This window comes from Carassius carassius, chromosome 35, assembly GCF_963082965.1.
Source record: "Carassius carassius chromosome 35, fCarCar2.1, whole genome shotgun sequence".
Lineage (NCBI taxonomy): Eukaryota > Metazoa > Chordata > Actinopteri > Cypriniformes > Cyprinidae > Carassius > Carassius carassius.
Window position 1 is genome coordinate 26,445,140 of NC_081789.1, and position 18,448 is coordinate 26,463,587.

The 18,448-nt window shown below is 42.2% G+C and overlaps 1 protein-coding gene across 1 annotated transcript; it reads right to left on the minus strand.

Annotated features, from left to right (window-relative positions):
- Window positions 1–394: 394 nt before the first annotated feature.
- Window positions 395–16,488, minus strand: LOC132116438 (uncharacterized). Its single transcript, XM_059525248.1, has 2 exons — window positions 16,419–16,488; window positions 395–2,470 (listed from the first exon to the last, which is right to left on the minus strand). Exon 2 carries the CDS (start codon window positions 2,461–2,463, stop codon window positions 847–849), a length of 1,617 nt encoding a protein of 538 aa, XP_059381231.1. The 5' UTR covers window positions 2,464–2,470; window positions 16,419–16,488; the 3' UTR covers window positions 395–846.
- Window positions 16,489–18,448: the final 1,960 nt, after the last annotated feature.

The window sequence follows — 18,448 nt, forward strand, 5'->3', positions numbered from 1 at the left end:
TAAATAAACAAATGCTTGTTTTTACCAAATAAAAGTGATAGCCAGAATAATTCTGTAGAAACAGACCAAAAATGTAAACGTCTTTGCAAAACAACCTGCAAATTTTACAGTTTAAAACTGTAATTTACAACACTAACAAACAAACAAAAACATGTTAAACCAGTAAATTCAACAGAACGTTTTGCTGAACTAGCAAGGCACTGCTAAACTATAGAGTTTTGTACTTTAAACAGGCCTATACAATGATCAGTCAAGGAGGCTAAGAGAGATTTCATTTTAGTTTATTTAATTTTTTGGGAAATTCATTTGGAATTATTGCACCCACATCAACTAATATAGAACAGAACAACCATCAGAAATTGTGGTCTATATAATAATAATAATATACTTGAACTACACTGATTGCTGTGTGGGCCGTTTGCTATCTGGGAAAGGTCTGTTTCTATAAACCACTGAGACCACATACAAGTTACTTTGAAATTAGTAAATATATATTTTTATATTCCCTCTGCTTTTTCAAGAGCAGACAGATTCAGTACTCTAGCACGTGTATTTCATTATATGCATTTTTATTATACAGTCCATCAATGTCACAGTTTAAGAGCAAATTGAGCATTAGAAATAATTATAATGAAGTTTCAACAATTGATTAATTGTTGTTGATTAAATCCAGCAGGACAATACAACATACAGATTTAAGACTGAACATAAACACCAAACTCTGTGCCAAACTCAAAAAAATGTAAATGTATATGAACACATCTTAACAATGCAGCTTTATATCACATAAAAGGATACTTTTTAAAGAGAATTTATCAATTTTTTTTAACTAGCAATAGGATTTATTTATTTTTTTCTAAATAAACATTTTATGTATCCCAGTGCTCCTTGTTTTTCTTCTCCTGCTCTCTTCTTGATGTCTTCCAGTGTTTTGGCCTTGTCAGGCTCATTTATTTCTTTCAGCTTGTCAATCAGAAAATCAATGTGCTGAAGTGTGAGCAGTGAATCAGTGTTGAGTGCTATCAACTCCAGTGTTTCCACACAGTGAAAAGCTTCAATCACCAGCTTTAATTTCTCTTTCTCTAATTCTTTCAGATTTTCTTCCAACTTTGTGGCCACAGATACAGTGTCATCAATTTTGACATTATATTTCCTCCTTAAATCTTCATATGTTCTCTTCTCCTTCTTTGTCTTTGATTCATATATTTTTGCTTCTTTGATGTGTTTGCTGTAGTGGCATTCATTTGTGCACACTGCACAGTGATTATCTTTCATCATGCTGCACCATGAGAGATCTTTGGCCCACCAGCATCCTGGATAATGACAGTTCTCCTCACAAACTGTGCAGCATGTTGCCTTTTTAGTCAAGCACCACTTTTTTGGATCAATATCAACTCTATCTTTGTACTGCACGTCAACTTCATACTCAAAGTTATTTTTTTCCTTAGCATATTCCTCATTTTTCTTCAGAGCTTCTTTGGTTTGTTTAAGCTCTTTTTGCTTTTGTTCTACCTCTTGAACACGTGAGCGTAAATTTAACACTTTTGCTTCCAACTGATTTCGTTTTTGTAACACATTTTGAGTCATCAGTAAAGTTTTTGGTTTTATGTTTTCAACAAACGTGAAAAATTTTTCCATTCCTTTATAGCTGCGATCCCATGATTGTTCCTGTATCTTTTCATCTTCTTTATCATCTTCTCCATCGGCAGGTTCTGACTGACAGTTATCAAACAGGAAATGATGTGGCTGATTCTGATCATTCACTGCACACTTGAGTTTAGCCACTTTAACAGCCGTCAGAGCATTTTTAGGTTGCTTTCCAGCTGAATGTGTGAAGAATAAGACAATGTTTTCAGCAATATCTTTCCCAAATAAAGACTGAACAGCATCAAATATGTAGATTTGTCTTTCAGAGAGTCGATTTACGGTTGACTTAATCACCAGACACACTGCATCTATTTCATGGATACTGTTATCACATCTGCTTAAATTAAGCAAACCCATGGCGATCTCTTTGTCCTTATCAATATCACGTGTGTCTCCATATCCTGGTGTGTCAATGATTGTTAAATCGATTAGACTCTCCTGTAGATAAAACCCATAAATAGTGATGCTGGAGGTCTGACTTTGAACTGAGAGCTCATCAGTCATCTGTTCAGACGGAAGCTCATCCGTGATCTCAAACCAAACCTTGTCTTCTCTCTTCACACCCAACATGTAGTTGATCATCACATTGATCAGGGTTGTTTTTCCTGTTCCTGTTTCTCCCACCAGCAGAAGGGTTTTATGAGGTTTATTGTTGTCATTTCTCTCCCCAAAGGTCTTTTGTCTATATGGCTTAGATTTATCATGAAGGTCTACTCTTGGATTTATATTATATCGAGCAGGAACACAAAATCCAATTTCACTACTTTGACTGATGATTTTATCAATATTCTCCATTCTTTGTTCCAAGCTGGACATATTTTGTCTGTCAAATAAAGCAGAAAACAAGACATTGCAAATAATCAGTTTACTTCTTAAATTACACACATACATATCCAAAGTCAGAAAGACCTTTATAGCCAAGTATGTTTGCACATACAATGATTTTTTTTTGTGTTGCAAGCTTCCAGTACACAAAGACAACAACAACACACAGATTATAAAAATAAGATGTGAAAAGGGCAGACTCCATATTCGGTCAGAGGTGATTATTTTCAAATAACTAAATAGCTACATTAAAAATGGCACAAAGTTGAAACAGGTCATTGGATGACACATTTTTAAACTCAGAGAGTTTATAACAAATTGGCTGCATGTTTTCTTTTCAGCTTTTCTTAGCTGGCAGACACAGCAGAAACCTAACTAAATGTAGAAAAAAAACAAATTACAAAAAAAAAATTTACACCTTTAAATGCTCTTTGAGCAAATCTGTAACAACATAAGTGCTACCAGTCCACAGCCTGAGCAAATGCTCCACTCTTCTCCACAAGGGTAGCCCAGTGTAATTTAAACGGTTCAAATATTCTTTAGAGTAACAAAACACGTGCACTTTTTTCAGTGAAGTGACAGTTGCTTTACCACTGATATAAGAAATAATCAGGCATCTTTTCCTCAACACTAACTTCACCATCTTAAAATTTTAAAGAAAAGGTCAGATTAAGTTTGATTAATTATGGTTTGATGTGCCATCACAATGATCTACAATCTATAGTATGTAGCAAACACAGAACATGCTATGAAATGTGGACTGTGGAGAAAATCTGATAGATTTTTTGGTTGAATTGTTGGGAAATGGTTATTTCTTGCAACAATGTATTTATAAAATGTTTGTATGATTTTTAAATAAAATTGTATTACGTGGTCAATTGTTAAAATGTACTCTAACAGCCAGGCCCGGACTGGTTAATTGGGAGCACCTGGAGTATTCCCGGTGGGCCAGTCTGTTTTTTTTGGCAGTGACGGCCAGTGTTGTCATGTAACTGTGTTGAACTATGCTGTTCCTAGACTAGCCTACATGCACTTAGGGCCGTCGCTAGTGGGGTGAAAGTTGGTGACCATAGGGGACCGCGCCTCAGGGTGGGCAACCGGTGAACCCAACTGACTGGCTGAGGCCAGCCTAAAAAGTTGCTCAGGACAGTTGACGGACCACTGCTGCAAGTTGTCATGTAAGCTTATCATTTTCACGTATTTAAAGCTGTGTATATTTAAACATTCAAAAGAGTTTAAAGCATTCAAACACAAGATGCGGAAAAGCATCGTGTTCTGTGCGCATGCAAAGAGCTGCGTCTCACAGGCAGCAACTCCAAACGGACCTCTACTTCGCGAAGTTTGTGTCCTCCTGCACCTGAACAAACAAATACAAATTGCAGTTTAAACAAACAGAAAAAGATGTGAAAGAGCCCAATTCAGCACCGCGGTGTTCTGGTGTTGGGGGCACATGAAGAAAGAGGTGTCTCAAAGCGTTTGAACACCGAATTTGCCTATTCTTGCTCTTGTACCGACAAATACATTCAAAATATGACAAAATATCCATTTTGGAAAGTATGTAAAAAAAATGTTGGTTATGCCTTAAGTGAAAGTATACAGTTGAGAAAAAAATCTGATGTGTATCATTATAATGGATGCATTCATTGTCTCTTAAAGTGACCGTGCCTACTTTACTAACTGCTGTCTGCGTTCTTAATGTTAATCCAAGAAAATGAAAGAAAGAATTCACTCACTGCTCTTGACTGAATTACTTTTTACCTAGTTTTAACAGACATTAATCCACAGTCAAACCAAAAATTATTCAGACAGCAGATTTTTTTATATTTTTTTTTTACTAGTGGGTGCAGGACGACCGATGATGCCATCGCCAATGCCATCCGCTCAGCACTCACACATATAGAGAAAAAGGACTCATACGTCAGAATGCTGTTCATAGACTTCAGTTCAGCATTCAACACAATCATCCCTCAACAGCTAATTCACAAACTGATCCAGCTGGGGCTCAACACTTCGCTGTGCAACTGGCTGTTGGACTTTCTGACTGGAAGACCTCAGGCAGTACGGGTCGGCAGCAACACATCCAGCACCATCACACTGAACACTGGGGCCTCCCAAGGATGTGTGCTGAGCTCCCTCCTCCTCACTCTGCTGACCCACGACTGCACACCATCCCACAACTCCAACCTCTTCATTAAGTTTGCAGATGACACGACTGTGGTGGGTCTCATTAGCAACAGAGATGAGACAAACTACAGGAGCGAGGTGAGCCGCATGGCCGGGTGGTGCAGGGACAACAATCTCTCTCTGAACGTGGAGAAGACAAAGGAGATTGTTGTAGACTTCAGGAGAGCACACACTCAGCACGTTCCTCTGACCATCAACGGTGCGACTTTGGAGAGAGTGAGCAGCACCAAGTTCCTGGGTGTGCACATCACAGAGGACCTCTCCTGGACCTAAAACACCACAGCACTAGCCTAGAAATCACAACAGCGTCTTTACTTACTCCACAGACTGAGGAGAGCCAGAGTCCTGCCCCCCCATCATGTGCACCAAGAGCATCCTGACGAGCTGCATCACTGTGTGGTATGGAGCCTGCAACACGTCCTGCCGAAAGACTCTTCAACGCATAGTGAGAGCAGCTGAGAAGATCATTGGTGTCTCTCTCCCCTCCCTGCAGGATTTTTATGGAACCCGTCTCAACCGCAAAGCCCTCTGCATCGCAGGTGATCCCACTCACCAATCACACATCTTCTTCAGTCTGCTGCCATCAGGGAGGAGACTGTGGAGTCTCCAGGCCAGGACCAGCAGACTGAAGGACAGCTTCATCCACCAGGCTGTCAGGAAGCTGAACTCAGTCCCGAACTTGCCCCCAGCTTGAGACATCGTGTCGGCTGCCCGGTTGAGCAGCCCAGAAATGGGGTGAAGGTTTGGTGGTAGGCCGGTATGACTTGGACCCGGTGACTGCCATGTTGCCACACCCACCTCGGGACTTGGCCATGAAGCCAGTGCTGAAGCGATCTCATATAGAGCAGCCCCAACAGTCATATGCCACAGGAGCCTCTGAAATTGTTTCAGTGGGGCTGCCATCCTGCTATTGAATGTATTCAAGCAGTTCAACACCGACTTAACAAGTTCCTGTTTGAGGCGTGCTGTCTGTTCGACCGAGTCCAACTCCACACCGAGAAAAGAGATCCTCTGCATCGTGGAGTATTTGCTCTTTTCCCAGTTAACCCGAAAGCCAAACAGGCTGAGGTGTGAGAGCACCAAGTCCCTGTGTTCGCACAACTGATCCTGAGACTAAGCGAGAATGAACCAGTCGTCGAGGTAGTTGAGAATGCAAGTCCCCTGTTTTCTCAGAGGAACAAGGGCCGCCTCAGCAATGTTCATAAAAACTTTAAATATAGTGTAAAGCCATTACTTCTGCAACAACAGCAACTCAAAAGTATTGAAAAAAATCTCTATATTTAATATTGTAACAACTGATAAGCATTTTAGAAAGTTGAAACAGGTCATTGGATGACACATTTTTAAACTCAGAGAGTTTATAACAAATTGGCTGCATGTTTTCTTTTCAGCTTTTCTTAGCTGGCAGACACAGCAGAAACCTAACTAAATGTAGAAAAAAAACAAATTACAAAAAAAAAATTTACACCTTTAAATGCTCTTTGAGCAAATCTGTAACAACATAAGTGCTACCAGTCCACAGCCTGAGCAAATGCTCCACTCTTCTCCACAAGGGTAGCCCAGTGTAATTTAAACGGTTCAAATATTCTTTAGAGTAACAAAACACGTGCACTTTTTTCAGTGAAGTGACAGTTGCTTTACCACTGATATAAGAAATAATCAGGCATCTTTTCCTCAACACTAACTTCACCATCTTAAAATTTTAAAGAAAAGGTCAGATTAAGTTTGATTAATTATGGTTTGATGTGCCATCACAATGATCTACAATCTATAGTATGTAGCAAACACAGAACATGCTATGAAATGTGGACTGTGGAGAAAATCTGATAGATTTTTTGGTTGAATTGTTGGGAAATGGTTATTTCTTGCAACAATGTATTTATAAAATGTTTGTATGATTTTTAAATAAAATTGTATTACGTGGTCAATTGTTAAAATGTACTCTAACAGCCAGGCCCGGACTGGTTAATTGGGAGCACCTGGAGTATTCCCGGTGGGCCAGTCTGTTTTTTTTGGCAGTGACGGCCAGTGTTGTCATGTAACTGTGTTGAACTATGCTGTTCCTAGACTAGCCTACATGCACTTAGGGCCGTCGCTAGTGGGGTGAAAGTTGGTGACCATAGGGGACCGCGCCTCAGGGTGGGCAACCGGTGAACCCAACTGACTGGCTGAGGCCAGCCTAAAAAGTTGCTCAGGACAGTTGACGGACCACTGCTGCAAGTTGTCATGTAAGCTTATCATTTTCACGTATTTAAAGCTGTGTATATTTAAACATTCAAAAGAGTTTAAAGCATTCAAACACAAGATGCGGAAAAGCATCGTGTTCTGTGCGCATGCAAAGAGCTGCGTCTCACAGGCAGCAACTCCAAACGGACCTCTACTTCGCGAAGTTTGTGTCCTCCTGCACCTGAACAAACAAATACAAATTGCAGTTTAAACAAACAGAAAAAGATGTGAAAGAGCCCAATTCAGCACCGCGGTGTTCTGGTGTTGGGGGCACATGAAGAAAGAGGTGTCTCAAAGCGTTTGAACACCGAATTTGCCTATTCTTGCTCTTGTACCGACAAATACATTCAAAATATGACAAAATATCCATTTTGGAAAGTATGTAAAAAAAATGTTGGTTATGCCTTAAGTGAAAGTATACAGTTGAGAAAAAAATCTGATGTGTATCATTATAATGGATGCATTCATTGTCTCTTAAAGTGACCGTGCCTACTTTACTAACTGCTGTCTGCGTTCTTAATGTTAATCCAAGAAAATGAAAGAAAGAATTCACTCACTGCTCTTGACTGAATTACTTTTTACCTAGTTTTAACAGACATTAATCCACAGTCAAACCAAAAATTATTCAGACAGCAGATTTTTTTATATTTTTTTTTTACTAGTGGGTGCAGGACGACCGATGATGCCATCGCCAATGCCATCCGCTCAGCACTCACACATATAGAGAAAAAGGACTCATACGTCAGAATGCTGTTCATAGACTTCAGTTCAGCATTCAACACAATCATCCCTCAACAGCTAATTCACAAACTGATCCAGCTGGGGCTCAACACTTCGCTGTGCAACTGGCTGTTGGACTTTCTGACTGGAAGACCTCAGGCAGTACGGGTCGGCAGCAACACATCCAGCACCATCACACTGAACACTGGGGCCTCCCAAGGATGTGTGCTGAGCTCCCTCCTCCTCACTCTGCTGACCCACGACTGCACACCATCCCACAACTCCAACCTCTTCATTAAGTTTGCAGATGACACGACTGTGGTGGGTCTCATTAGCAACAGAGATGAGACAAACTACAGGAGCGAGGTGAGCCGCATGGCCGGGTGGTGCAGGGACAACAATCTCTCTCTGAACGTGGAGAAGACAAAGGAGATTGTTGTAGACTTCAGGAGAGCACACACTCAGCACGTTCCTCTGACCATCAACGGTGCGACTTTGGAGAGAGTGAGCAGCACCAAGTTCCTGGGTGTGCACATCACAGAGGACCTCTCCTGGACCTAAAACACCACAGCACTAGCCTAGAAATCACAACAGCGTCTTTACTTACTCCACAGACTGAGGAGAGCCAGAGTCCTGCCCCCCCATCATGTGCACCAAGAGCATCCTGACGAGCTGCATCACTGTGTGGTATGGAGCCTGCAACACGTCCTGCCGAAAGACTCTTCAACGCATAGTGAGAGCAGCTGAGAAGATCATTGGTGTCTCTCTCCCCTCCCTGCAGGATTTTTATGGAACCCGTCTCAACCGCAAAGCCCTCTGCATCGCAGGTGATCCCACTCACCAATCACACATCTTCTTCAGTCTGCTGCCATCAGGGAGGAGACTGTGGAGTCTCCAGGCCAGGACCAGCAGACTGAAGGACAGCTTCATCCACCAGGCTGTCAGGAAGCTGAACTCAGTCCCGAACTTGCCCCCAGCTTGAGACATCGTGTCGGCTGCCCGGTTGAGCAGCCCAGAAATGGGGTGAAGGTTTGGTGGTAGGCCGGTATGACTTGGACCCGGTGACTGCCATGTTGCCACACCCACCTCGGGACTTGGCCATGAAGCCAGTGCTGAAGCGATCTCATATAGAGCAGCCCCAACAGTCATATGCCACAGGAGCCTCTGAAATTGTTTCAGTGGGGCTGCCATCCTGCTATTGAATGTATTCAAGCAGTTCAACACCGACTTAACAAGTTCCTGTTTGAGGCGTGCTGTCTGTTCGACCGAGTCCAACTCCACACCGAGAAAAGAGATCCTCTGCATCGTGGAGTATTTGCTCTTTTCCCAGTTAACCCGAAAGCCAAACAGGCTGAGGTGTGAGAGCACCAAGTCCCTGTGTTCGCACAACTGATCCTGAGACTAAGCGAGAATGAACCAGTCGTCGAGGTAGTTGAGAATGCAAGTCCCCTGTTTTCTCAGAGGAACAAGGGCCGCCTCAGCAATGTTCATAAAAACTTTAAATATAGTGTAAAGCCATTACTTCTGCAACAACAGCAACTCAAAAGTATTGAAAAAAATCTCTATATTTAATATTGTAACAACTGATAAGCATTTTTAAGCAACAGATCAAAATATTTAGAAATAGCTGATTCGAGACTCAGTTGGAGGAATAGTCAGGTGCACTGTAAAACCCGACAAGTAAACTTAACTCAAACGGTTTGAGTAAACAGATATCCTTAAGTTATGTTAACTCAAACCATTTGAGGAAGTTGAAAAAACTAACAGTTATGAGTACTCTGAACTTAATTCAGTTGAGTTCACTGAAAGAAGATGTACATTGCAATTAAGTAATTAAGTGATTAACTAAGGGCTGATTGAGCATTAGTGATGAACAGCTGCTGTTAACAAACAGAATCACTGAAGAAAAGAGAAACACAAGAACTACTACAACTGACTTTCAGACACTGAAATAAAATACATGAAATCTCTCAAGATCTGATTAAACAACCCCACAAACAACATCACCAGCTCCACTTATTAATAACCAGACTGACTTTATTTCTGTAAGACGTCATCTACAGAAGATCTTATTGAGAATGAACTAAGGTTTAGATGTTGATTTATTGTTTCATTTGAAGTAACCATGTTAGAGATCAGTGTTTGCTTTAGTTGGGCTCTTGACCCTTGTCTTCAGTCTTTGTGTTTTCTCTGGCTGTTATAACCGATTTGTTGTAATTCAAAAGCCCAGAAGAAATGCCATCAGGTGTTAACCTGTACCTAGGCGTAGGATGTTGTACTTTATATTGGCGATGGTAATCATCAATTATTGAACTGTACGGAGTCTAATCTCTGATGAAATAGGTATTGTGTAATTTGATTAATTATAGTAAAAGTGATTCTAAGAGCCAATGGTTCTGTGATTATCAGTTAATCTGAATGACTTTTTAAATAGTGTGGTCTTCTACGGTGTCAAACAGTCACACAAAGACATCAACAATCAGAATATGAACCTCAACAATGGTGACCATAAAAAAACATGCTGCAATGCATGCTGGGTACTATTGTAGTACAAAACTCATCCATGGCTCCCAGCATGCTCTGCAGCATTTTTTTTATGGTCACCATTGTTGAGGGTCATGGTCTGATTATTGATGTCTGTGTGTGACTGTTTGACACCGTAGAAGACCACACTATTTAAAAAGTCATTCAGATTAACTGATTATCACAGAACCACTGGCTCTTAAAATCACTTTTACTATAATGAATAAAATTACACAATACCTATTTCATCAGAGATTAGACTCCGTACAGTTCAATAATTGATGATTACCATCACCAATATGAAGTATAACTGTGGTGTGATCTATAATATTGTTACATTGCCTGGACTCCAGGGGGCGGTAGAGGGGGTCACAATGTTGTTATGGGGGGAGAGTTCATGGGTGAATAAACGACAAGCCATGTGAAAGATATTCGGCTCTGTCTTGATTCGATGCAAAAGAACCCAACGTGACATGGTGTCAGAAGTGGTGCTACACTGAGAGAAAGGATAGTGGGTATTATATGAGAAGAGGGAGAAAGGAAATAACTTAAGTGGAGAAGCTTAAGCAAACTTTGCAAGCATGTCACTCTCGCAACGAGGACAGCACGCTGAACAGAACGACCCTCTGCAGCTTCCTGCTAAAGCATTTGCGACGTTCTCAATAAACCCGCCGGAATCCTTCGACTTTTCGAAGCCACAAGATTGGGAAAAGTGGATAAGACGGTTCGAGCGCTTCAGAGTGGCTAGCGACCTGGATAAGTCATCAGACGCTAATCAGGTGAATACGCTGATATATTGCATGGGGGACGAGGCAGATGACGTGCTAAAAGGGCTAACATTAACCGCTGAACAGAAACTGATATACAGCTCCGTCAAAGACGGCTTCACAAACTTTTTCGTGCCGAAGAAAAATGTGATTTACCAACGAGCTAAATTTAACCAGCGAGCTCAGGGGCCGTCTGAATCTGCAGACTCGTTTATAACTGCTTTATATGCACTGGCTGAAGATTGCGAGTATGGGACACTGCGCGATGAACTGTTGAGAGACAGGATCGTAGTAGGCATTAGAGACAGTGTGCTTTCGCAGAAAATGCAGATGGAGAGCAGGCTGGATCTGGCAAAAGCCATTAACATGGTCAGACAAGCAGAGGATATGAAACGGCAACAAACAGATCTGAGAGGTGATGCTTCACATGCTACAAAAACAACAGTGGATGCTCTACACACTAAGAAAGCAAAACAGCAGGCATGGAAAAATAAAAGACTGCCATTTAAACAGCATAAAGACAAATACGAAGCACAATCAGGAGCAGAGCATAGGTCATGCCCTAAATGTGGTAAGCTGCACGCTAAATTCCAGTGCCCTGCAAAGAATGCAGACTGCCACAATTGTGGTAAGAGAGGGCATTATGGCAAAGTGTGCAAGTCTGCTAAAAGCGTGAGTGCTGTCAGGGAAGATGATGATATATTCCTGGGAACCATTGATGCAGGAGAACATGCATGGACAGTAGACTTACAAGTTAGACATACTAATGTGAGGTTCAAGATTGATACAGGGGCAGACGTTACTGTCATACCAGAGCAGGTGTACAGACAGATATGCAGAGGCACCGCATACAACCTTACCCCAGGTAATAAAACGCTGTTCGGGCCAGGGCATGTACCTCTCTCAGTAGTCGGTGTAGCCAGAGAAATACTGAAATGTGGTGACAAATGCACCACAGAGGACATTTATGTAGTGGAGCACCTGAACACAGCTCTGCTGAGTCGACCCGCCTCAGTTAGCCTCAGACTGGTAGCCAGAGTAGATAGCATCGACCTGGACTCCGTAAAACAGCAATACCCAAAGCTGTGCGGGGGGCTAGGTCTAGTACAGCAGCAGTACACAATTAAGCTCAGACCAGATGCCAGGCCCGTGTCTTTGAAAGTACCTCGCCGTGTCCCACTGCCCTTGATGGGAAAAGTAAAGCAGGAACTACAGCGCATGGAGCAGCTAGGAGTCATCAGCCGGATTGAACAGCCGACAGAGTGGTGCTCTGGCATGGTGGTCGCACCAAAGAAATCTAAGGATGAAATCCGTATTTGTGTAGACCTCTCTCCCCTCAACGAAGCGGTGTGCAGGGAAAAGTTTATCCTCCCGTCTGTGGACCAGACACTAGGCATGTTGTCTGGTGCAAAAATATTCACAAAACTGGACGCCAATATGGGGTTTTGGCAGATCCCATTATCAAGAGACTGTGCCCATTACACCACTTTTATCACCCCATTCGGGCGTTATTTCTTTAACCGCTTACCTTTTGGTATTGCCTCAGCTCCAGAACATTTTCAGAACCGGATGGTGACGGAAGTGACAGGAGGCTTAGAAGGAGTCGTCTGCCACATGGATGACGTCCTTATATGGGGTTCCACACAGGCAGAGCACGACACACGGTTGCATGCGGTTCTGCAGAGGGCACAGGCGGCTGGCATCACATTGAATTTAGCCAAGTGCGAGTTCAGCAAAACCCAGGTGAAATTTCTCGGGTACATCATTGCGGCAGAGGGGATAAGCCCAGATCCAGAAAAGACACGTGCTGTACGTGAGATGGATCCGCCACACAACATCAGTGAGCTCAGGAGCTTTCTGGGCATGGTAAATCAACTAGGCAAGTTTGTGCCCAACCTAGCTGAAAAAGATAAAGCTCTCAGAGACCTGCTTTCAAAAAAGAACCTGTGGTATTGGGGGCCTGATCAGCAGAGGGCGTTCACCAGCCTCAAACAAGAGTTAGCGTCCACTCCAGTCCTGCAGTTGTATGACCCAAACAAAGAGCTTAAAATATCAGCCGATGCCTCGTCATATGGGTTAGGCAGCGTACTTCTGCAGGAATGCCAGGAAACCTGGGCACCGGTGGCATATGCGTCCAAGGCACTCACAAGCACGGAGCAGCGCTATGCTCAAGTGGAGAAAGAAGCACTGGCCCTCACTTGGGCATGCGAAAGATTCAGTGACTTCATTACTGGTCTCCATTTTGAGCTGGAGACAGACCACAAACCCCTCGTGAGCCTGCTGGGTGGACAAGCGCTGGACTCTCTCCCACCTAGAATACAGCGATTTAGAATGAGACTCATGAGGTACAGATACACAATCATGCACGTCCCAGGGAAAAGCCTCACCACAGCAGACACACTGTCACGGGCGCCGCTGAAGAATGGCGTGACCGATGGAGACGGTTTGATGGAGGAAACTAACATATATGTTGACTCTATAATCTCAAATTTACCAGCAAGTGAGACTTACCTGTCCGAGCTGCGAAAACAGCTGAGTGCAGACAGCGTGTGCGCGGAAGTGATGAAGTACTGCATCGAGGGCTGGCCAGATCGCGGCAGACTGGATGTGCTGGTAAGACCCTACTGGACTGAAAAAGCTGTTCTCAGCACTCACAATGGACTGTTATTGCGGGGTACTAGGCTAGTTATCCCTTCAGTAATGAGGAATAGAGTGCTAGAGAAAATTCATGAAGGGCACCAGGGAATTGTCAAATGCCGTGAAAGAGCCAAACAGTCAGTGTGGTGGCCTGGATTAAGTAGCCAAATTGGAGAGCTGGTGTTGAAATGCACGGCGTGCGTTAAAGAACGTGCCAATGTGACTGAGCCTCTTATGCCTTCCAAGCTACCTGAGAGGCCATGGCAGAAGCTAGGGGCTGATTTGTTTACTTTGAAAAACAAAGACTACTTGCTTGTTGTAGACTATTTTTCCAGGTATGTGGAGGTGGCCCAGCTGAGCCCGACAAGAATTGTGGATGTGATAAAGCACCTCAAGTCAATTTTTGCCAGGCACGGCATACCGGAGATTCTAGTCACAGACAACGGGCCCCAGTTCGCAGGGGCTCACATGACAGCTTTCGCCACTGAGTATGAATTCGAGCATGTAACGAGCAGCCCGAGATACCCTCAAAGCAACGGCGAGGCCGAGCGTGCCGTCCAAACCATCAAAAATCTGCTAAAGAAAGCAACAGACCCCTACCGTGCGCTGCTGGCTTACAGAACCACTCCTTTGAGCAATGGCTTCAGTCCGGCCCAGCTGCTCATGGGTCGCCGCTTGCGCACAACTGTGCCATCTTTACCAGCGGTGTTGAAGCCAGCCATCCCAGACCTTCGGTCGGTGCAGTGCAAAGAAAGGGAGAGGAGATGGATGGACGCATGCAATTATGACCGCAGACACAGAGTGAGAAATCTCTCTGACCTGTCACCAGGAGATCAAGTGTGGATCACAGATACAAGGTCTACAGGTACTGTGTCATCTGCACATGAAACACCTAGATCTTACTTGGTCAGTGGATCACAGGGTACCGTAAGGAGGAATCGCCGCCACCTTGTGCCCATGTCAGCAGACAACAGCAGTAAAACATTAGAGCATGCTGCAGGGGTTGACCTGCAGGATACTTCGACAGACTCTGGTCAGGTGTCTCCGGAGGGGCCTCAGGGCACTCCCCAAACTGTGAGAGCCAGGTCTGGCAGGTCTATCAAAAAGCCGGATCGACTGGACCTGTGAGAACTCAAATGCAAAAAAAAAAAAATGAATGAAAGAAATGCAAATGTGAAAAGGAAAAAAAAAGAAAGAAATGGAAATGTGAAAAAAAAAAGAAATACAAAATGTATTGGGGGCAAGGCAGGGTGGTTTGTTAATGTGGTCTTATAAGGGTTTAATAGGGGTTGAATCCTGTTGTGGGTTAACTGTTTATTGTGGCTACGGTGTGTTCATTTGTAGCTTAAAGAAGCCTCTATGAGTTCATATTCTTTAGTGTAAGCCGGTTTAAATAAGAGTTCTCCGGAAGGAACAGGTTAAATAAGCACTGTTAAGGGAAGTGTTATAGAAGACCAAATGTTTCACAGTGATACAAAAGTGAGATTTAGAGTTTGATGCAACTAGGTGATAAATAATGTAGGTCACAGTCTATTGCTTTTCAGAAAGGGAGATGTGGTGTGATCTATAATATTGTTACATTGCCTGGACTCCAGGGGGCGGTAGAGGGGGTCACAATGTTGTTATGGGGGGAGAGTTCATGGGTGAATAAACGACAAGCCATGTGAAAGATATTCGGCTCTGTCTTGATTCGATGCAAAAGAACCCAACGCGTCAATAACAACCTACGCCTAGGTACAGGTTAACACCTGATGGCATTTCTTCTGGGCTTTTGAGTCACAACAAATGTGTTTTAGAAACACATGGTTATAACAGCCAGAGAAAATACTTAGATGGAAATCAAGGGTCAAGAGCCCAACTAAAGCAAACACTGATCTCTAACATGGTTACTTCAAATGAAACAATAAATCAACATCTAAACCTTAGTTCATTCTCAATAAGATCTTCTGTAGACGTCTGACAGAAATAAAGTCAGTCTGGTTATTAATAAGTGGAGCTTGTGATGCTGTTTGTGGGGTTGTTTAATCAGATCTTAAATGATTTAATGTATTTCATTTCAGTTGATTTCATCTAAGACTGTGTCTGAAGTCAGTTATAGTAGTTCTTGTGTTTCTCTTTTCTTCTGTGATTCTGTTTGTTAACAGTAGCTGTTCATCACTAATTCACAATTATCACTCAGTTAATCACTTAATTACTTGAATGCAAAGTTTTAAAACTTACATGGTTTAAATCAAGGCAACACAAACACTAAAATAATTAGCCACATACATGAGAAAAATGTAAAACACTACTCTCATGTGTCTTTTGTTTGTTCAGAGTGCAGTGGACAGGAGTTTTTCATAGCACTCGCATATACTTGCATATGCACATATACATTGTATATACTGTACATCTGATTAATTTTACAGTTATGCAACTGAACTGATTTGAGTTGTATAATGACACTATTGACTTGTAAGAGCTGTTTTACAGCAGAATTTGATACTATTGTGAAGCTGCTGTGAAACAATCTATACTGTACAGCACTTTAGAAATAAAGCTGACATATTCTGTTTATATGCGCACACAAGCTGTCTCGTAGTGTCTAAATATTAGTCACAAGAGGGAATGTTTTTTATGGTCTTTTGAAAGCAATTTTAAAAACTGTAACATATAAGACAGTAAATAATGATGTAGCTTTATCATTCTGCTAATGATTGAGATTCTGGCTTAACTAGTTCAGAAGCTGGGAGTCTTCAGGTTACAAAGCATTTTTATGCTTGAAAAAATATAGATAAATATTATATATAAAATTTAAAGATTTTTTTTAATGATAACATTAAAACTGATAAGACATTTTCATTAAAGAGCATAATTCAGTTCATAATTCAGTAAAATGGATATGCTTACAATATTCCTTGTGTTGAACAGTCCGTCCTTCTTCAGATGACAAAAAGAACTAAACTGACAACTAGAACAGAAAGCTAATTTATACTGAAGACAACACCCATTTTTGGAAAGTCATATGACTTTTAAGAAAACCACATAATGTTCATCGAGATTACGGGGTGTTTTTGTATGATCGCTTAGGCACGAATTTAAAAACAAGGCTCATTTTGTCAAAAAACTACACACAATTTAAACATCCACACACACAAGTATCAGAACATTAATCATGTGAGGGTTAAAGTGAGGTTTTTAAGGTCAAATAATAGTATTTGTACATACAGTGCATGCACTATATATGATGCATTGTTTCTTTTACTACTCTTTTAACCTTGTCTTGCAAATAAATAATAATTGTAATCATTATTTGGTAAATAATTTGTTTTCCGTGATTGTAGGGTAGGGTTATGCTGAGCTCCAGACAACTCGGATTAAGGATATTTCACACTTCAACCCAGAATTAATTTATGGAACATTAGTAACAATAATATTACCAAGTAGTCTACTTATAATCTTACTAAATCCAGCCCACAATGGTTGGCTGAGCTGTTTCTATACCTTACGACACGAAATCGATGGAACACACGCAAATAATTACAATTTATTTCAGGCTATCCATTCAGAAATGTGTGAGATAATAATGTGCTCTTTCTTCAGTGACCATATTTACCAGTGCATATGTTAATCTTATAAGTAATAATTGATATAATTGTTGTGGAACAAAGGGGAAATAAGGAGCTGTTCCTTTAATGTTGTAAGGACGTAAATTGTAGTACGAGCGGAAGGGAATTATGGGCGGAGTAGTCCGGAACACGCATGCTGGGGTGTACAGCATTGAACAGAGCGGATATGTATGTTTCCTTGTTTTCAGTTGTTTTCATTAGAGATGTGCTGAGTAGTTGTGTTCACTGCAACATTGTGGGTCATGTGGATGCATGCCGGAGAGACCAATAAAGCAGCATACTCAGAACACTTTGTATAACTCATCTTTTGCACGGACTTGAGTAACTGGTAAACTGTTACGCACACACATACGGCTGCCGAGACGGAGAGCGCCAAAGTAAAAAAAAAAGATAACATTGGGGGCATCGTCGCATTTGGTGAGTTATATGGACAATCTGTAAACTGAAGCAGATGTTATCAAGAGAGAGAGAGCAACATGACAGATCGTGAGAGAGCAGTGTACAAAGACCTAACTGCTAAACCAATGTCACAATATATGTCACCAATTAATCGCTTTCCACATGAGAGTGCTACAGTCCAGCATAGTGTTCATGACACTGAAAATATGTTCATGTCCGTGAATGCCCCGAACCGAATGAAAGTGAAGGAGAGGGTTCAGTGTCGCCACACTCTGATCGGAGACAGAAAGCATTCAGAATGGAATCCAAACCGCACCAATTAAGATTCAACAAGCGAGGGAAAATTAATTGGGGAGAGATTGTATGCCACAACTGCCAAGGCATTGGACACATGAGACGGAACTGCCCTTCACCCAGGCTCGATCTGCCTCGTGTAACTCCAGTACTACACCATTCTGCTGACATCCAACCTACTTCCACCGTTCTCCAGGTAAAGGGCGCTGGTCCTGAGATGTGTATACACACACTGTTATACAGCATGGAGCTATGTGCTCTCTTGGACAGCGGAGCGAGAAGGAATGTGCTACCCCGTCACTGCTATGAGGCTATTAATGAAGGAGTTCGACCCCCACTTGAACTATCGACAATACAGGCTCTGCAAGGAATAGGCCCTATAAATGTGAATGTTCTTGGGGAGGTCAATGTGCCGATACAGGTTGGAACACACACAGTCAGCGTTAACTTCATTGTAGCCGATGTAACCGAGGACACAGAAACAATTCTTGGACATCCGTTCCTGGAACAAGCACGAGCACGTCTCGACTTTGGCAGTCAGAAAATTGTACTGTTCGGGGAGCAGATACCTTACTTTAATCCCAAAAATAAACCCAGGGCACACGTTGTAAGAATAGC

Bases quoted from the DNA above. Each gene is read 5' to 3' on its own strand.
- LOC132116438 (XM_059525248.1), bottom strand. From the start codon at position 2,463: ATGTCCAGCTTGGAACAAAGAATGGAGAATATTGATAAAATCATCAGT.